General features: G+C 40.1%; 3 protein-coding genes across 6 annotated transcripts; all 3 read right to left on the reverse strand.

Moving 5' to 3' along the window:
• Nucleotides 1–389: 389 nt before the first annotated feature.
• Nucleotides 390–2404, reverse strand: LOC145470134 (uncharacterized). Of its 3 annotated transcripts, none has more exons than XM_081453965.1 (4): nt 1893–2155; nt 1649–1795; nt 1252–1362; nt 390–690 (listed from the first exon to the last, which is right to left on the reverse strand). In XM_081453965.1, exons 1-4 carry the CDS (start codon nt 1998–2000, stop codon nt 667–669), a joined length of 390 nt encoding a protein of 129 aa, XP_081310091.1. In that variant the 5' UTR covers nt 2001–2155; the 3' UTR covers nt 390–666. The 3 variants fall into 3 exon arrangements, with proteins under 3 accessions (XP_081310091.1, XP_081310090.1, XP_081310089.1); XM_081453964.1 differs by lacking the exon at nt 390–690 and adding an exon at nt 2389–2404 and having other exon boundaries at nt 718–1362; nt 1893–2033; XM_081453963.1 differs by lacking the exon at nt 390–690 and having other exon boundaries at nt 718–1362; nt 1893–2180.
• Nucleotides 2405–6116: 3712 nt separating this feature from the next.
• Nucleotides 6117–8319, reverse strand: LOC145470181 (uncharacterized). The gene is made up of 5 exons (XM_081454013.1): nt 8154–8319; nt 7658–7798; nt 7414–7560; nt 7017–7127; nt 6117–6428 (listed from the first exon to the last, which is right to left on the reverse strand). The coding sequence occupies exons 2-5, from the start codon at nt 7763–7765 to the stop codon at nt 6405–6407; spliced, it is 390 nt and encodes a 129-aa protein (XP_081310139.1). The 5' UTR covers nt 7766–7798; nt 8154–8319; the 3' UTR covers nt 6117–6404.
• Nucleotides 8320–10484: 2165 nt separating this feature from the next.
• On the reverse strand, nt 10485–14774 carry LOC145469400 (uncharacterized). 2 transcript variants are annotated; one of them, XM_081453106.1, is made up of 6 exons: nt 14259–14774; nt 13873–13978; nt 13619–13765; nt 12682–12792; nt 12042–12210; nt 10485–11283 (listed from the first exon to the last, which is right to left on the reverse strand). In XM_081453106.1, the coding sequence occupies exons 2-6, from the start codon at nt 13972–13974 to the stop codon at nt 10952–10954; spliced, it is 861 nt and encodes a 286-aa protein (XP_081309232.1). In that variant the 5' UTR covers nt 13975–13978; nt 14259–14774; the 3' UTR covers nt 10485–10951. The 2 variants fall into 2 exon arrangements, with proteins under 2 accessions (XP_081309232.1, XP_081309230.1); XM_081453104.1 differs by having other exon boundaries at nt 10486–11283; nt 13873–13997.
• Between the last annotated feature and the right edge of the window lie 1164 nt (nt 14775–15938).

Here is a 15938-nt window from a genome sequence, read left to right on the forward strand (position 1 = left end):
GCTGGTTTCCATAGCAACCATTTTGAGTAAAACTCTAGAAATTTAATTTCTCTTCTTGAGTGCAATAGCACACAATTGATCTTTCTTTACCATATTTAAAGAAACTTTTTGGTCCATATTGAGGGTACCGTACCACCTTAAGACTCGCCTAACGGCTGCTGTGTCACTTTTTTCTTTCTACCACATTTTGACGTCATCGGGTATCCAGTTACTGCGCAGACGCACGGCAACATGGGGTCTATTTGCTAAATATTAGTCAGCGAGGCCGAAGGCCGAGTCAACTGCCGCCTCATAGAATGTATGCAATGATGTGCAGTGTATACAATGAGAACACGATGCTGCATGGTGTTGCCATTTTATCTTATGAATAAATCACAACTGATGCAGTTTGCTTTCTAATTGAAGTTTATTTATACACAGCTTGAAATCTTAGCAAACTATCAAAAGCAGTGCATGCACAAGATCAGGAAAATGTTGCGGCACTGAAAATTACTTCCACCGTCTATTTTTTAGCAAATATCCTAACAGCAACGCAACAAAGCTTGAATTATTATTTTTACTTTATCTGCTGTTCTATTGGCCTTAATCAATTTTGTTGTGCCAGCGATAGTGATGTTCCTCCCGTTAAAGCTATTCTTTTGTCAATTCCTCTCCGATGTCAGCTTTTTAATGCCCGGCTGACTGCTTAATCTGTGAAGGAAAACATTTTGAAATATTAGTATTTTGGCTACTCATAAATACTTCTTTTTTAAGGGCTTCACTTTTATTGTGTAGTCTTAGGTATCGCAATAGGTAGTCCTTTTACGTGAGCCTTATTACTGACATCCCTGGGCTAATTGCGTTATTAAGTTGATATCTGTGAATATACTTTTGGGGGTAGAATAGCCATCAATTGAAACTGAAACTGTCAATGCTGCCACTATTTTTTAGTTAGCGCAATTTTTTTTTGATGCCACAATAATGATATCAAACAATTGCCAAATCATTCGTTAACGACGGATTTTTGGTCATGTTCGAGATATGCAAAAGATTACCATAGGCCGGCGCTTATCTAGGTTTCTATGCAGCATGAAGCGACAAGCGAAGGAGTATTGGAATTCCTGATGTCAAATATGCGACGATAATATAAAAAAAAACTAAGACATGAGACACACTAAAATGTTCAAAAGAAAAGAATTGAAACCCAGATTTAGATTTTCGGGGCCTGGTGAGAATATATGATTGATTATTCTCTACGCATAATTGACTGACCTTTTCGTACGATCTACAGCACCGCCAACTATGCACACCGCAAAGGCAGTACTGACGTTTTTCTCTTTTCTGCGGTAAATCTTCAACATCCTGTGACCACGAAATTGATGCCTAAAAAAAATAGATGTTGAATAAACATGTACAGTCAATTAGCTTTCAGAAGAAGAATGTGGTGATGGGAATGTCTAAAGCCGAGTACAACATCCAATGGTATGGGCCTAATTTTAACTGCGAATGACTCAAAAACGTGCTGGATGAGCCCAAATCTTTATATTATAGAATTTTGATAAGCAGTATAAGACGTAACTTTTGGCAATTTTTGAAACTCGTCTGTACATATATACATGTTGAATTGTTTTGAAAATAAGAGGGGAGATAGTAGAGAAATGAAACTTACTGGCTTGAAATCATGTAAGGCGTCACTGCGATCCACTCCAGGGTGAGCGGCAACTTCAAACAATTCTGTTCGCTTGTTTGGGTCTACCTCCATGTTCTCGTTGTATTCTTGCCCGGCCTCCCCAACGTGAGCAGTGAGATCCACAACCTTGTTGGATGAAATGGCGCTTATATGACACTATATTCTTGGGCAAGAGTAATAGTAAAAGCAAGAATAAACAAAAGAGATCAATACGTAAGCTTACCTTTTGAGGGGAAATGTGGGACTCCTTTCTTTCGTCGTGCCTTTTGTAAACAGGGTTACCAGAAGTAGAACTTAACAACACGAATATGACGAATAAAAAGTACTCCATTTTCTTGGGACTGCCTGGGACGGTGAATGGCTCCTGCAAAATAGAATTGACTAGTGTTCTGGCTAAATGGTCGAAAGCGTATATAATAATTATGGTATAGTGATCTCTCGGCCACACTTTTCAATTGAAACACTGTCCCTTTCATGAGGGCAGAAACTGCGAGTTTTCCTCAACTGCTCGACAAGGTAGGGCTTCCAAATGATTCAGCCTTGAAATAAAAGTGCTTACAAACATGACAAAAGAGATATTTGAAAACGAAAACCCACTGAAGAAACCAGCCACGGTCTACAGTTCTCGAATTAAAGATTTATAGGTTAATTCTAGAATAATATAGTTAACCGACGGAATAACTGAATGGGAACGGCTTCGATGAAAAGAACTCAGTTACCTTCTCGATCTAACAGGCACTCAATAGAGCTGTGCACTCGATCAACAAAAGGCACTTTTGTGTTAAAGTGCAGCGTTGTAGGACCATTTATAGCGAACCATGCCGACAAACGGCGTAACAATATCCCTTCTGTCTCAACAAGACGATTGTTCAACAATGAAATCGGAAAGCATTAGTTTTCTTTGGAGAAAAAAAAAAGCTCTCTTGGGGTGCTTTCACGTACGCCGTAAAAAAGGTAAGTCACACCTAATGCCGCAAGACCATCCCTTTAAGGAAAAAGTCGTTCTGCTCACACACGCACCTGTTAAATAACTGCTGTATGACCACGAAAGGTCGCCATTTTTTTTCTTTTTTGGCGCGGTGATGACGTCAAGAATATACTAAAGACAGCCATTCAAAAAATTAAGTCACGAATCTGAGATCGAGATGCTTGATACGTAAACAACCTTTTCAAGATTTATTTAGATCTGTTTGGTTTTCATAGCTGCGTTAATTCGTAGAAGTATTTACCCAAATTTATAGAGCTTTGTATGGAGACACCATTTTTGTTAGTTTACCCAGGAAAATTTCGAAGCCTGTGGAATGTCTCTCATATTCCCTGTCTCTACAGGGCAAGGTTCATCTCTTTTATTTGGCCGACTGATTTTGAAGAATTGAACGGAAACTCCATGTAGAATTTCACTGTAAATGCCATAGCGGACACATTTGCACGTCCGTACCAGTCCTGCGTTCCTTCACCCTGCGAGACAGAGATTCTCAGTTCTCTTGATAGTCCAGGAGAGACGAGAGGGAAGCTCTGCTCGCAACCGCTCGATCGTTTGATCAGCCGCCACCCACAAGCTGGGACGAATAAATTAAAAATACTGGGCTTCGACATTTGAAAAGACTTCCCGCGTTAGCTTCAGTTGCAAGCTAGTTTCAGTCGAATACGAACATGGCCTATTGACCGATGAATAACTGGCAATCTTTGATCTTTTGCTGTTTGTGCAGTTCCAGAAACTATTGCCGTACATTAATTCAGCTTAACAAGCTATTCATTTCCAGAGGAGTATATATATGAGGGTTGATAGGCAGGGCTTTTTTTAATTATTCCAAAAGAGTTTGTTTATCTGCAGCTAGCTTGCATGAAGTTTGCGAAGCACGCGCTGGACAACTTCGTCTTGGATAAAGCCAGTTTTGGTTTATTTTGTATCTATCTATGTTTTGTTGTCACTCAGTACTTCGTAGACCTTTACGAGATTTCCGATCGTAGTTTTTACATATATTTAGAACAGGACCTCTCTGTATATCACCGGTAGGTGAGTGAGTTTCCTGTGATAAATAATGTTATTATTATTGCAGTTTCTGTAAACTACAATGGAAAATTCAGAATTCGAACGACTAGGGAATCGAGCCGTTGCAAGCAGAGGTTCCGTCTCGTCTCTCACCGAGCAGAGAGGGAAGGTAATGTCTGTTTGGCAGGGTACCCAAAGGTTGAAATAAAAAACAATATAAGTTACCAAATACTCAACTTTCTTCCGTGTTTTTCATTTATGAAACTGTTCCCTGAAAAACCTACGAAATAGCACCGTCAGCCTTGAGAGAGAGGTTTTCCCCACGAAGGAGAAAGTTATGCTCAGTGGCGGTTTTCCGGGACATGTAATCTGAAGCTCTCGCTCTGTTTACAAGGCTTATTCAAACAGGTGATATCTTAGAAGCTCATGGAAAGCTTGTATGTTACTGGTGAGGGTACACTCGGTGCCGGTGGGGGTACTCCCAGAAAAATGTAGTGGGAGTGTGCGAAACCCTTACCCGTTACCCTATTTCAGACCAAAATCTGCGATTTTCCCTACCCTATGTCAGACCGGAACAAAAATTCTAATCGCTATTTTAGACCTGACCCTTAAATTGACACCACGTTATCATAAGGAAAAAAAAACTTACACAATTCGAGGCTAGAGAGCACAAAAATTTAGCCTTTTCTTCCCTCGTGCAACTGAAGTTTTCTTCGAATGCAGATGGGCAAGACAAATATGTATTCGTTTCTCAGCGAACGAAATCAGCTACAAAAGTTTACCTGACTTGGTTGAGTTGAATTGAGAACGTTAACCTGACTGGCTAATGTGGCGTCTTTTATTGCTGATAGCTGTAAGCCAAGATCGTCTTAAACTAACCTTGCTAACCAAAGCTTCTATAAAAACGCATGGTCTTCCGTGCACCTTACCTAAAAATAAGACTCATGAACCCTCATTTTATTGCCTTTTTGGCAAAAGTTGATATTTACCTTACTACACGGCAATTATTAAAAACAAAAAAAGTCTGTTCGTGGAAACTTTTAAAAAAGTACCCATTCTAAAGAACGATGAAGGTAATTCTTTGCATCCTTTCCCTCTGCTCATTAGACCCTGAGAGGGGCTAGGTAGTCCCATCTCCCCTGGGTCATGGGAAATACTGGTCAGCAGAATCCCACGGATGATGACTTACTAACTTCTCATTATGTACATGTTTGACATTGTAGCGGTATTGTGGGAAGAAATTAATCTTGATAACGCGGCCCAAGTGATTTTCATAACAAATCAAACCAGCGTGGCTAGAGTCAGGCAACGGAGAATTTAGGGAGTCTGGGACTGCCGGTAAAATTCACAAATTCTTGGAGGATCCGCTGATCTCGGATCCAGACCTCGTACTGACTGACCGTGTATTTAAAATTCAAATGGCCGACAAAGTTTGTATATTACTGGGGCGAGGAGCACGCGAACACTCTGCCTGTGGTCTGATCTCTTGCCAGACCACAGGCTGCCCAGGTGTTGTGTATACGATTTACGTGACATTTGCCTTACGATATCAGTCGCTTATAGGACAATGAATGGGAATGCTACGAAAATTACTCTTAATGCGACATGTACAAAAGATTTTTAAATAAGATGGCTTCCTTAGTATTATTATTACACGAGTTATATTTTCTGGTGTCTCGCCTCCATTAAAGAGAAATGGCTATAATCCGCACTCGAAGTTCCATAAATTCTACAAAAATGGCCTAATCTCGCAAAAATTACCTCACGGTCTACAACTCTCATTTCTAATTGCTTCCTCTAGGCTTCCAAAGTTTATCTTAACCAGGCGAGAAACACTACATGGTTCACTAGCGCTAAGTTTACATTTCTGCTTCGTCTCGAAGCTCACCTCTTCCAGAAGTTCAGTTAGTTGGGGCGCAAGCGTAAAAAATGACGTACCAGGCCTCTCTTTCCTTTATGTCGCTCCGCCGTTCTCTCTACTGCGTCCTAACTAACTGAATGCCTGGCAGAGGCTATCCCGAAGCGCAACCTGTTATCTTGAGCACTGGATTAGAAATTCTAGCTTAATGACCATCGCCATCGTGACAAAGGTGGAGAGACCGCAACGACTCTCATCATGCAAAGAGCACCAAGCGACGGTCATCTGGAATTTTCCTGCAGAAAAACAGATCGTAACTGGGCGCAGCTATGGAAATTTCCCTGCCATCCACAGTTAAGGCTCGTCTAACGGCTGTTGTGTCACTTTTTTCTTTCTACCACATTTTGACGTCATCGGGAATCCAGTTACTGCACAGACGCACGGCAACATGGGGTCTATTTGCTAAATATTAGTCAGCGAGGCCGAAGGCCGAGTCAACTGCCGCCTCATAGAATGTATGCAATGATGTGCAATGTATACAATGAGAACACGATGCTGCATGGTGTTGCCATTTTATCTTATGAATAAATCACAACTGATGCAGTTTGCTTTCTAATTGAAGTTTATTTATACACAGCTTGAAATCTTAGCAAACTATCAAAAGCAGTGCATGCACAAGATCAGGAAAATGTTGCGGCACTGACAAATTATTTCCACCGTCTATTTTTTAGCAAATATCCTAACAGCAACGCAACAAAGCTTGAATTATTATTTTTACTTTATCTGCTGTTCTATTGGCCTTAATCAATTTTGTTGTGCCAGCGATAGTGATGTTCCTCCCGTTAAAGCTATTCTTTTGTCAATTCCTCTCCGATGTCAGCTTTTTAATGCCCGGCTGACTGCTTAATCTGTGAAGGAAAACATTTTGAAATATTAGTATTTTGGCTACTCATAAATACTTCTTTTTTAAGGGCTTCACATTTATTGTTTAGTCTTAGGTATCGCAATAGGTAGTCGTTTTACGTGAGCCTTATTACTGACATCCCTGGGCTAATTGCGTTATTGAGTTGATATCTGTGAATATACTTTTGGGGGTAGAATAGCCATCAATTGAAACTGAAACCGTCAATGCTGCCACTACATTTTAGTTAGCGCCATTTTTTTTGATGCCACAATAATGATATCAAACAATTGCCAAATCATAATAATAATAAAAATAATCATAATCATAATCAACTTTATTTATTGAGGGTAGCACACAACAGTAATCCCTGAAAAACCAGTGGCTCTCATATAAATATTTACAGAATAAAAAGATGACGTGTTAAAAATTAAAAATAAAGAAAAATTCTCAAATATGCGACGGTAATATAAAAAAAAACTAAGACATGAGACACACTAAAATGTTCAAAAGAAAAGCATTGGAACCCAGATTTAGATTTTCGGGGCCTGGTGAGAATATATGATTGATTATGCTGTACGCATAATTGACTGACCTTTTCGTACGATCTACAGCACCGCCAACTATGCACACCGCAAAGGCAGTACTGACGTTTTTCTCTTTTCTGCGGTAAATCTTCAACATCCTGTGACGACGAAATTGATGCCTAAAAGAAATAAATATTGAATAAACATGTACAGTTAATTAGCTTTCAGAAGAAGAATGTGGTGATGGGAATGTCTAAAGCCGAGTACAACATCCAATGGTATGGGCCTAATTTTAACTGCGAATGACTCAAAAACGTGCTGGATGAGCCCAAATCTTTATATTATAGAATTTTGATAAGCAGTATAAGACGTAACTTTTGGCAATTTTTGAAACTCGTCTGTACATATATACATGTTGAATTGTTTTGAAAATAAGAGGGGAGATAGTAGAGAAATGAAACTTACTGGCTTGAAATCATGTAAGGCGTCACTGCGATCCACTCCAGGGTGAGCGGCAACTTCAAACAATTCTGTTCGCTTGTTTGGGTCTACCTCCATGTTCTCGTTGTATTCTTGCCCGGCCTCCCCAACGTGAGCAGTGAGATCCACAACCTTGTTGGATGAAATGGCGCTTATATGACACTATATTCTTGGGCAAGAGTAATAGTAAAAGCAAGAATAAACAAAAGAGATCAATACGTAAGCTTACCTTTTGAGGGGAAATGTGGGACTCCTTTCTTTCGTCGTGCCTTTTGTAAACAGGGTTACCAGAAGTAGAACTTAACAACACGAATATGACGAATAAAAAGTACTCCATTTTCTTGGGACTGCCTGGGACGGTGAATGGCTCCTGCAAAATAGAATTGACTAGTGTTCTGGCTAAATGGTCGAAAGCGTATATAATAATTATGGTATAGTGATCTCTCGGCCACACTTTTCAATTGAAACACTGTCCCTTTCATGAGGGCAGAAACTGCGAGTTTTCCTCAACTGCTCGACAAGGTAGGGCTTCCAAATGATTCAGCCTTGAAATAAAAGTGCTTACAAACATGACAAAAGAGATATTTGAAAACGAAAACCCACTGAAGAAACCAGCCACGGTCTACAGTTCTCGAATTAAAGATTTATAGGTTAATTCTAGAATAATATAATTAACCGACGGAATAACTGAATGGGAACGGCTTCGATGAAAAGAACTCAGTTACCTTCTCGATCTAACAGGTTCTCAATAGACTTGTTCACTCGATCAACAAACGGGACGTTTGCGTAAAAGTGCAGCGTTGTGGGACCATTTATAGCGAACCATGCCGACAAACGGCGTAACAATATCCCTTCTGTCTCAACAAGACGATTGTTCAACAATAAAATCGGAAAGCATAAGTTTTCTTTGGAGAAAAAAAGAAGCTCTCTTGGGGTGCTTTCACGTACGCCGTAAAAAAGGTAAGTCACACCTAATGCCGCAAGACCATCCCTTTAAGGAAAAAGACGTTCTGCTCACACACGCGCCTGTTAAATAACTGCTGTATGAGCACGAAAGGTCGCCGTTTTTTTTCTTTTTTAGCCCGGTGATGACGTCAAGAATATACTAAAGACAGCCATTCAAAAAATTAAGTCACGAATCTGAGATCGAGATGCTTGATACGTAAACAACCTTTTCAAGATTTATTTAGATCTGTTTGGTTTTCATAGCTGCGTTAATTCGTAGAAGTATTTACCCAAATGTATAGAGCTTTGTATGGAGACACCATTTTTGTTAGTTTACCCAGGAAAATTTCGAAGCCTGTGGAATGTCTCTCATATTCCCTGTCTCTACAGGGCAAGGTTCATCTCTTTTATTTGGCCGACTGATTTTGAAGAATTGAACGGAAACTCCATGTAGAATTTCACTGTAAATGCCATAGCGGACACATTTGCACGTCCGTACCAGTCCTGCGTTCCTTCACCCTGCGAGACAGAGATTCTCAGTTCTCTTGATAGTCCAGGAGAGACGAGAGGGAAGCTCTGCTCGCAACCGCTCGATCGTTTGATCAGCCGCCACCCACAAGCTGGGACGAATAAATTAAAAATACTGGGCTTCGACATTTGAAAAGACTTCCCGCGTTAGCTTCAGTTGCAAGCTAGTTTCAGTCGAATACGAACATGGCCTATTGACCGATGAATAACTGGCAATCTTTGATCTTTTGCTGTTTGTGCAGTTCCAGAAACTATTGCCGTACATTAATTCAGCTTAACAAGCTATTCATTTCCAGAGGAGTATATATATGAGGGTTGATAGGCAGGGCTTTTTTTAATTATTCCAAAAGAGTTTGTTTATCTGCAGCTAGCTTGCATGAAGTTTGCGAAGCACGCGCTGGACAACTTCGTCTTGGATAAAGCCAGTTTTGGTTTATTATTTATGTATGTTTTGTTGTCACTCAGTACTTCGTAGACCTTTACGAGATTTCCGATCGTAGTTTTTACATATATTTAGAACAGGACCTCTCTGTATATCACCGGTAGGTGAGTGAGTTTCCTGTGATAAATAATGTTATTATTATTGCAGTTTCTGTAAACTACAATGGAAAATTCAGAATTCGAACGACTAGGAAATTGAGTCGTTGCAAGCAGAGGTTCCGTCTCGTCTCTCACCGAGCAGAGAGGGAAGGTAATGTCTGTTTGGCAGGGTACCCAAAGGTTGAAATAAAAAACAATATAAGTTACCAAATACTCAACTTTCTTCCGTGTTTTTTCATTTATGAAACTGTTCCCTGAAAAACCTACGAAATAGCACCGTCAGCCTTGAGAGAGAGGTTTTCCCCACGAAAGAGAAAGTTTTGCTCAGTGGCGGTTTTCCAGGACATGTAATCTGAAGCTCTCGCTCTGTTTACAAGGCTTATTCAAACAGGTGATATCTTAGAAGCTCATGGAAAGCTTGTATGTTACTGGTGAGGGTACACTCGGTGCCGGTGGGGGTACTCCCAGAAAAATGTAGTGGGAGTGTGCGAAACCCTTACCCGTTACCCTATTTCAGACCAAAATCTGCGATTTTCCCTACCCTATGTCAAGCCGGAACAAAAACTCTAATCGCTATTTTAGACCTGATCCTTAAATTGACACCACGTTATCATAAGGAAAAAAAACATACACAATTCGAGGCTAGAGAGCACGAAAATTTAGCCTTTTCTTCCCTCGTGCAACTGAAGTTTTCTTCGAATGGAGATGAGCAAGACAAATATGTAATCGTTTCTCAGGGAACGAAATCAGCTACAAAAGTTTACCTGACTTGGTTGAGCTGAATTGAGAACGTTAACCTGACTGGCTAATGTGGCGTCTTTTATTGCTGATAGTTGTAAGCCAAGATCGTCTTAAACTAACCATGCTAACCAAAGCTTCTATAAAAACGCATGGTCTTCCGTGCACCTTACCTAAAAATAAGACTCATGAACCCTCATTTTATTGCCTTTTTGGCAAAAGTTGATATTTACCTTACTACACGCCAATTATTAAAAAAAAAAAAGTCTGTTCGTGGAAACTTTTAAAAACGTACCCATTCTAAAGAACGATGAAAGTAATTCTTTGCGTTCTTTTCCTGTGCTCATTACACCCTGAGAGGGGCTAGGTAGTCCCATCTCCCCTGGGTCATGGGAAATACTGGTCACCAGAATCCCACGGATGATGACTTACTAACTTCTCATTACCTACATGTTTGACACTGTAGCGGTATTATGGGAAGAAATTAATCTTGATAACGCGGCCCAAGTGATTTTCATAACAAAGCAAACCAGCGTGGCTTGAGTCAGGCAACCGAGTATTTAGGGAGTCTGGGACTGCCGGTAAAATTCACAAATTCTTGGAGGATCCGCTGATCTCGGATCCAGACCTCGTACTGGCTGACCGCGAATTTAAAATTCAAAATGGCCAACCACAAAACAGAAGGTACGATCGAAAAAGGTAAGTTTATCTTTTATTCATGTTCCAAATGGATGTATGGGCACCCTGTGACGAGATACCGATCTAAAGCTGGTTACAGCCGTTCAAAAATCTCTGCTGTGCCATTGTTGGGGTTTCCAGCGTTCTCGCAGAAGTATTCACAGCATTCAGTGACACGTCTAGTTGTGTGTTCATCCCAGCAACTTGATCGACTGGGACGGTAATGGTGAGAACCCCACCAAAAACCGAAACGCCGGCGTCGGGCAAGGCCACAACGGACGGATTTTGAACAGCTCAACCGGGTCTTACACTTCGATTTAGGTTCGGAACATATTTGATAGGCTGTATTGAGGTCCATGCCCCCGGGGCACAGTGCAGCACCGTTTAGAGAACTCCCGCTCTGCCTCCGCTTTCGATTTCCTTTTTCTGTAAAAGAACCAACGAAAGTAATGCAAATCTTCTACCAAAGAATTTTTGAATTTGTTCCCAGGGTCTCCCTTAAGGAAGAGAGTCACTGAGAACGAGGTCAGTACAAATAGATGATCATTTATTTTGCTCATTCCAGCGAGATCATGCATTGTTTGTTTGAACCAGGGTAATGGGCTCATGGTTTAAACATATCCCAGCATTCCTTTTATAGTTACCAAGGCAGCGTCCACACTATTGAAAACGCAGCTTTATTTCTACGGTTAGGCCTACCGTCCACTTTAATACTCACGAAAACGGAGCTTTTCGAAAACTCTCTTGAAACCGGAGAATTTTGAAAACGCCGGCTTTTCGTTTTCGTGTGGACGGTGAACATTTTGAAAACTTCGCTTTACGACAACGATGACGTCGCAATAACCATGTAATTTCCCTGACCAAGTTTTCCTCAAAAGCAAATCCAAAATGAGCAGTGATTGTCGCGTTTTTAAATTTCTCCAGCGTAATGTGGACGGAAAACATTTGATGCGTTTTAGAGTGAAACCTCCATTTTCGAATTCCTCTAACGTGGTGTGGAAGGGAGCATATAGACTTTGCTTTTACAAGGGTACGTTTCAATTAATCAAATACCTTTCCTCCAATTGAGTCAACATTTAGAAGAATATTTTGTACAAGTTTCAACTTTCATTTTATTAAATTTTGCCAAGTGTAACATGAATTTGAGTTGAATGAGGTAAACGCTGTAAGTTCTATCACCTCACCTTTAGTTCGGATTCCTGTTACTTCCAGAGTCTCCTGTACCTCTTTCACGTGGTATATCGGATACTGTGCACAAATATCTCCCAACTCATCACTGAGTGCAGAACGATCAGTCACTTCACCCTCAACAATCCAAGTGGTGTCAATCCGCCTGGTCTCTGTAATAACCACCTAACAGCATGAAGGCAAAATACAGAGCTGTTAAAGAATTTTAAAAGCGCTACTTTTCAGCTGACGTTAAAGACATCAGCCACGGTATTTTGCCTTTAATTAAAGGAAACCTGAGAATAACAGTTTACTGTGAAAAACATCAAAGAGATAGCAGTAACCCATAAAGGAACATGGATGGCTAAGGATGGAGAAGATTATCAAGGATTACAAACGACGAACATGAAAAATTTAAGCTAAACTTTTCGAGATGCGCAAACCGTGACATAGCTACTTAACGACTTGGGCCAATTGTTAGCTATGGATCATTCAAACTCCTTTCATATCGTTAATTAATCCTGCATTCTGTGAGATCGTCCAATAGTTTCACCGGGTACGTTTTATGCCTTATGCCACGGATAGCAAAAAGAGAAAGGAAGGAAGTTTCTAACTTAGTTTTATAGCAGAGCGTTATGGAAATGTTTTTGTTCTTACCTGCTTGGCCTTCTCAAGATCTCTTATCAGTTTCTCAGGCGTCGATTGTTCGTTTAGAAGAGGGAAGACATAGCAAACCTTGTCATCCGGAAATCGCAGCATGGTCAAATTCTGTGGTAACAATTTTTGACAAATTACAAGTAAAACCGAAAAAAATTGGCGGTAACAGTATCGCCTAACAACTGAAGTGAAATAAATAAATAAATAAGGACAAGGAAGCATTCACAAGGAACAGAATACAAATATAAAAGAACGATGGTACGAGATATTACATCGATCCATTTAAGTTAGTTGCAAACTATTTTATACAGATCTAAATCCTGTAGTAAATGACAGTAGGGCATAAAGGAAAGGGTTTTTTTTTTTCTACGAAAAAGGTTGAAACGTATATCCTGTATGTAGAATGAGCAAACTTTAAGTATAAACCCATGTGATTTGGAACCAGGCCAACGTGTTAACTACATAGTTAGGCACACTAGCGTCTGAAATAGAGTGGAGCCCGGTTAATACCGTCACCAATGGGCCATGAACATTTGTCTGTATTAACGGGGTGAACGAGTTAACGGGATGGGGTCAAATTTCATGACTGGTCTATTTTAAGTGACATCTTGTCGGATATACATATGTGTATGACAATTGCACTTGAAAAAGAATCCGGAATGCAGATATGATTATCAAAAATTAAAACTTCAATCAGTACGCACAACATTAACCACGGGAAGATGGTAGTAGATTTCCTACTATTGGTTCTCTCTGTAGTGAAACTTGAAGTATAAACACGATCATGCATGACTTGAAAACGAGCCAAGACCATCTCCAATCACCACTAACTTCCTTACGACTTCCTGTTTATTGTTACAAGACTCGCGTTTCTTTCACGGGAAATTTGGGATTAAATAAGCGACGTTAAGAGAGAAAATCAAATCAGACAGCTTACTTGTTTGAAATCATGAAACGTGTCGCTGCGATCCACTCCAGGATGAGCGGGAACTTGAAACAATTCTGTTCGCTTGTTTGGGTCCACCTCGATCTTCTCGTTGTATTCTTCACCAGCCTCGCTGATGTGAACAGTGAAATCCATGACCTAGCAGAGAAGCTAGTTTAGTCAGTTACATCTTTTTGAAAGAAGGTTCTAAGTATTTTAGAGTATTTGTGTTTAAACAATACGATGTATCCGCAAAGAAAACATACCTCCTCAGATCTTTCTCTCTGTTCGTCGCTTTCATGAACATGGCTGCCAGATGTAGCGCTTAGTAGGACGAATATGACGAGGAAAAAGCACGCCATTTGCATGGGACTGCAACAACGAAGGCTGTCTATTAAAAGCAATAATTAACAGAATTTTAAGGGAATAATTCAATCAACGTGTTTTATGATTCACATAAGCAGAGAAATGAATTTGTACTGGAGTGCCTTTGGAAACTGTGAGAAACTGAAACAATAGTTACGCATTCCGCGAAGTTAACCATAAAACCTGGAGAGTAAGGGAAACTAACCGGCTACGTTTTTGAAATTAGAAGACCTATGAAAACGTAGGAATCACCAAAACAAACTACCGTGGGATGAATTACACTTACCTGCTCTAAGAAACTCTCTCGAGAGTGGTTCACGCAATGAGAACTTAACAGGACGCTTGGTTTTATAAGTGCAATTTTATGGGCGTAGTAATATGAAACATTAAGATCGAATAACGTCACATTCTGCCTATTTCAACAAGTCAACAAGTCAACAACAAAATTAGGAAGTCTGATCCTGTCTTCATTGTCCTTGTTGGCCAAAAAGATACATTACACTCGTTATCTCTTGCTCTTGACCAGTTCCCGCTGACATACGGCACAGTGAAGAGCACGTTTCACTTCAGAGACTGCAGAGGGTCATTAAAAGAAATGAAGCTGATCATGAAACAAATTCTCTTCTAACAAATGCCTCGAAGTGGAGAAAGGAACTAATTGTTGTATAATATATGAATAAAATTGTTCAGTTGAAAAACACTTGAGAGAGATAACGCTATGGGTGTCAGTCGACAAGGAGATCATTGGCAACAAAATCAGAAACGAAAATGGTATGTAATAACATCTTATTTCAACAGGTCGATAAGCTACTTTTTGCAGTCCATCTTCATTGTCTGTTTTTCCTTGAAAGATACATTACATGTGACATGGTCTGTAATTAAATAATATTTTCCAAGTTTAAAAACGCTCAGCCTTTCTTAACTCTTCCGGTTAAAGTGGAGATAAAAGGTTCTGCTCACGCGCTATGTAATGATACGTGTTATTGCGGCACGAAAGGTCATTACAAGGCGATATATCAATCAGCGCTTTAGTAATTAACCGCGGCTGAACTATAGAGCATGTATTCCGAAGTTCACACCCTGTTTGAGAAAGGTAATTGAAAACATACGGTACTTTGAGGCTCGAGAAGAAAAATGAGAGCTAATAATAACACATTTGTATGTTTGTTTTGTCGCAGCTATTACTGTTCTGTCGAGAACCCGCCATCTTGAACAATACTTTAAGAGAGGCACATTCGGAAAGGGGTGAAAACTAGCCACGGATCGTGGAAGAAGTGGGTAAGGGGGGAAGATTAGGGGGGAGATAGAGGGTAGGAGTGTAGAGTGTGTCTGGGTAGATAGGAAGACCATTTCGTTAACTGTCAAAGACAAACTGATTCGGATTATCTTCATAACGTTATTGTAAAAGCTATGCTGCTCAAGGGAAATGTTTGACCCAGTAAGAAAATTCCATGGGGTGAAATTCGCGAGGAAAATTGAAGTTGAAACATAGTTGCGGTTTCTGTCGCGCCAGTTACCTGAAATTCAAGGTGGAATTACAGTTCAAACTCTCAAGGGAATCGATAAATAGTTCGAAATTGCAGACGTCCCAAATAGGTAATAGTAAATGGAAATTGGTTTGAGTTCTAAATAAAGGAAAATCTGAAATACCCGAGTTTGAATTGACGGGTTCCAACTGTAACTCGTAAGGCGGTGAATTTTCTTTTGGAATTCAGATCTTCCAGTGTTTGTAGTTTAAACTCATAGGCCATTTCCTAGTTGCATTTCTCCTCTGTGTCAAAACCAGTCTTCGTGCAAAACGATTCACATGAAAATGTATTTCCCCTTCAGGTTCTTTTTTTATGCAAATCAAACTCATTTTCACATAAAAAGTTTTGCCCAAGGACTCGTTTTGAAACAGAGGCGCAGAGTATGTCGGTAATGGCCTATTGAATTGCTTGCTTTCTCGATTGAGTAATTTCTCTTC

This window comes from Orbicella franksi, chromosome 15 (genome assembly GCF_964199315.1).
Source record: "Orbicella franksi chromosome 15, jaOrbFran1.1, whole genome shotgun sequence".
Lineage (NCBI taxonomy): Eukaryota > Metazoa > Cnidaria > Anthozoa > Scleractinia > Merulinidae > Orbicella > Orbicella franksi.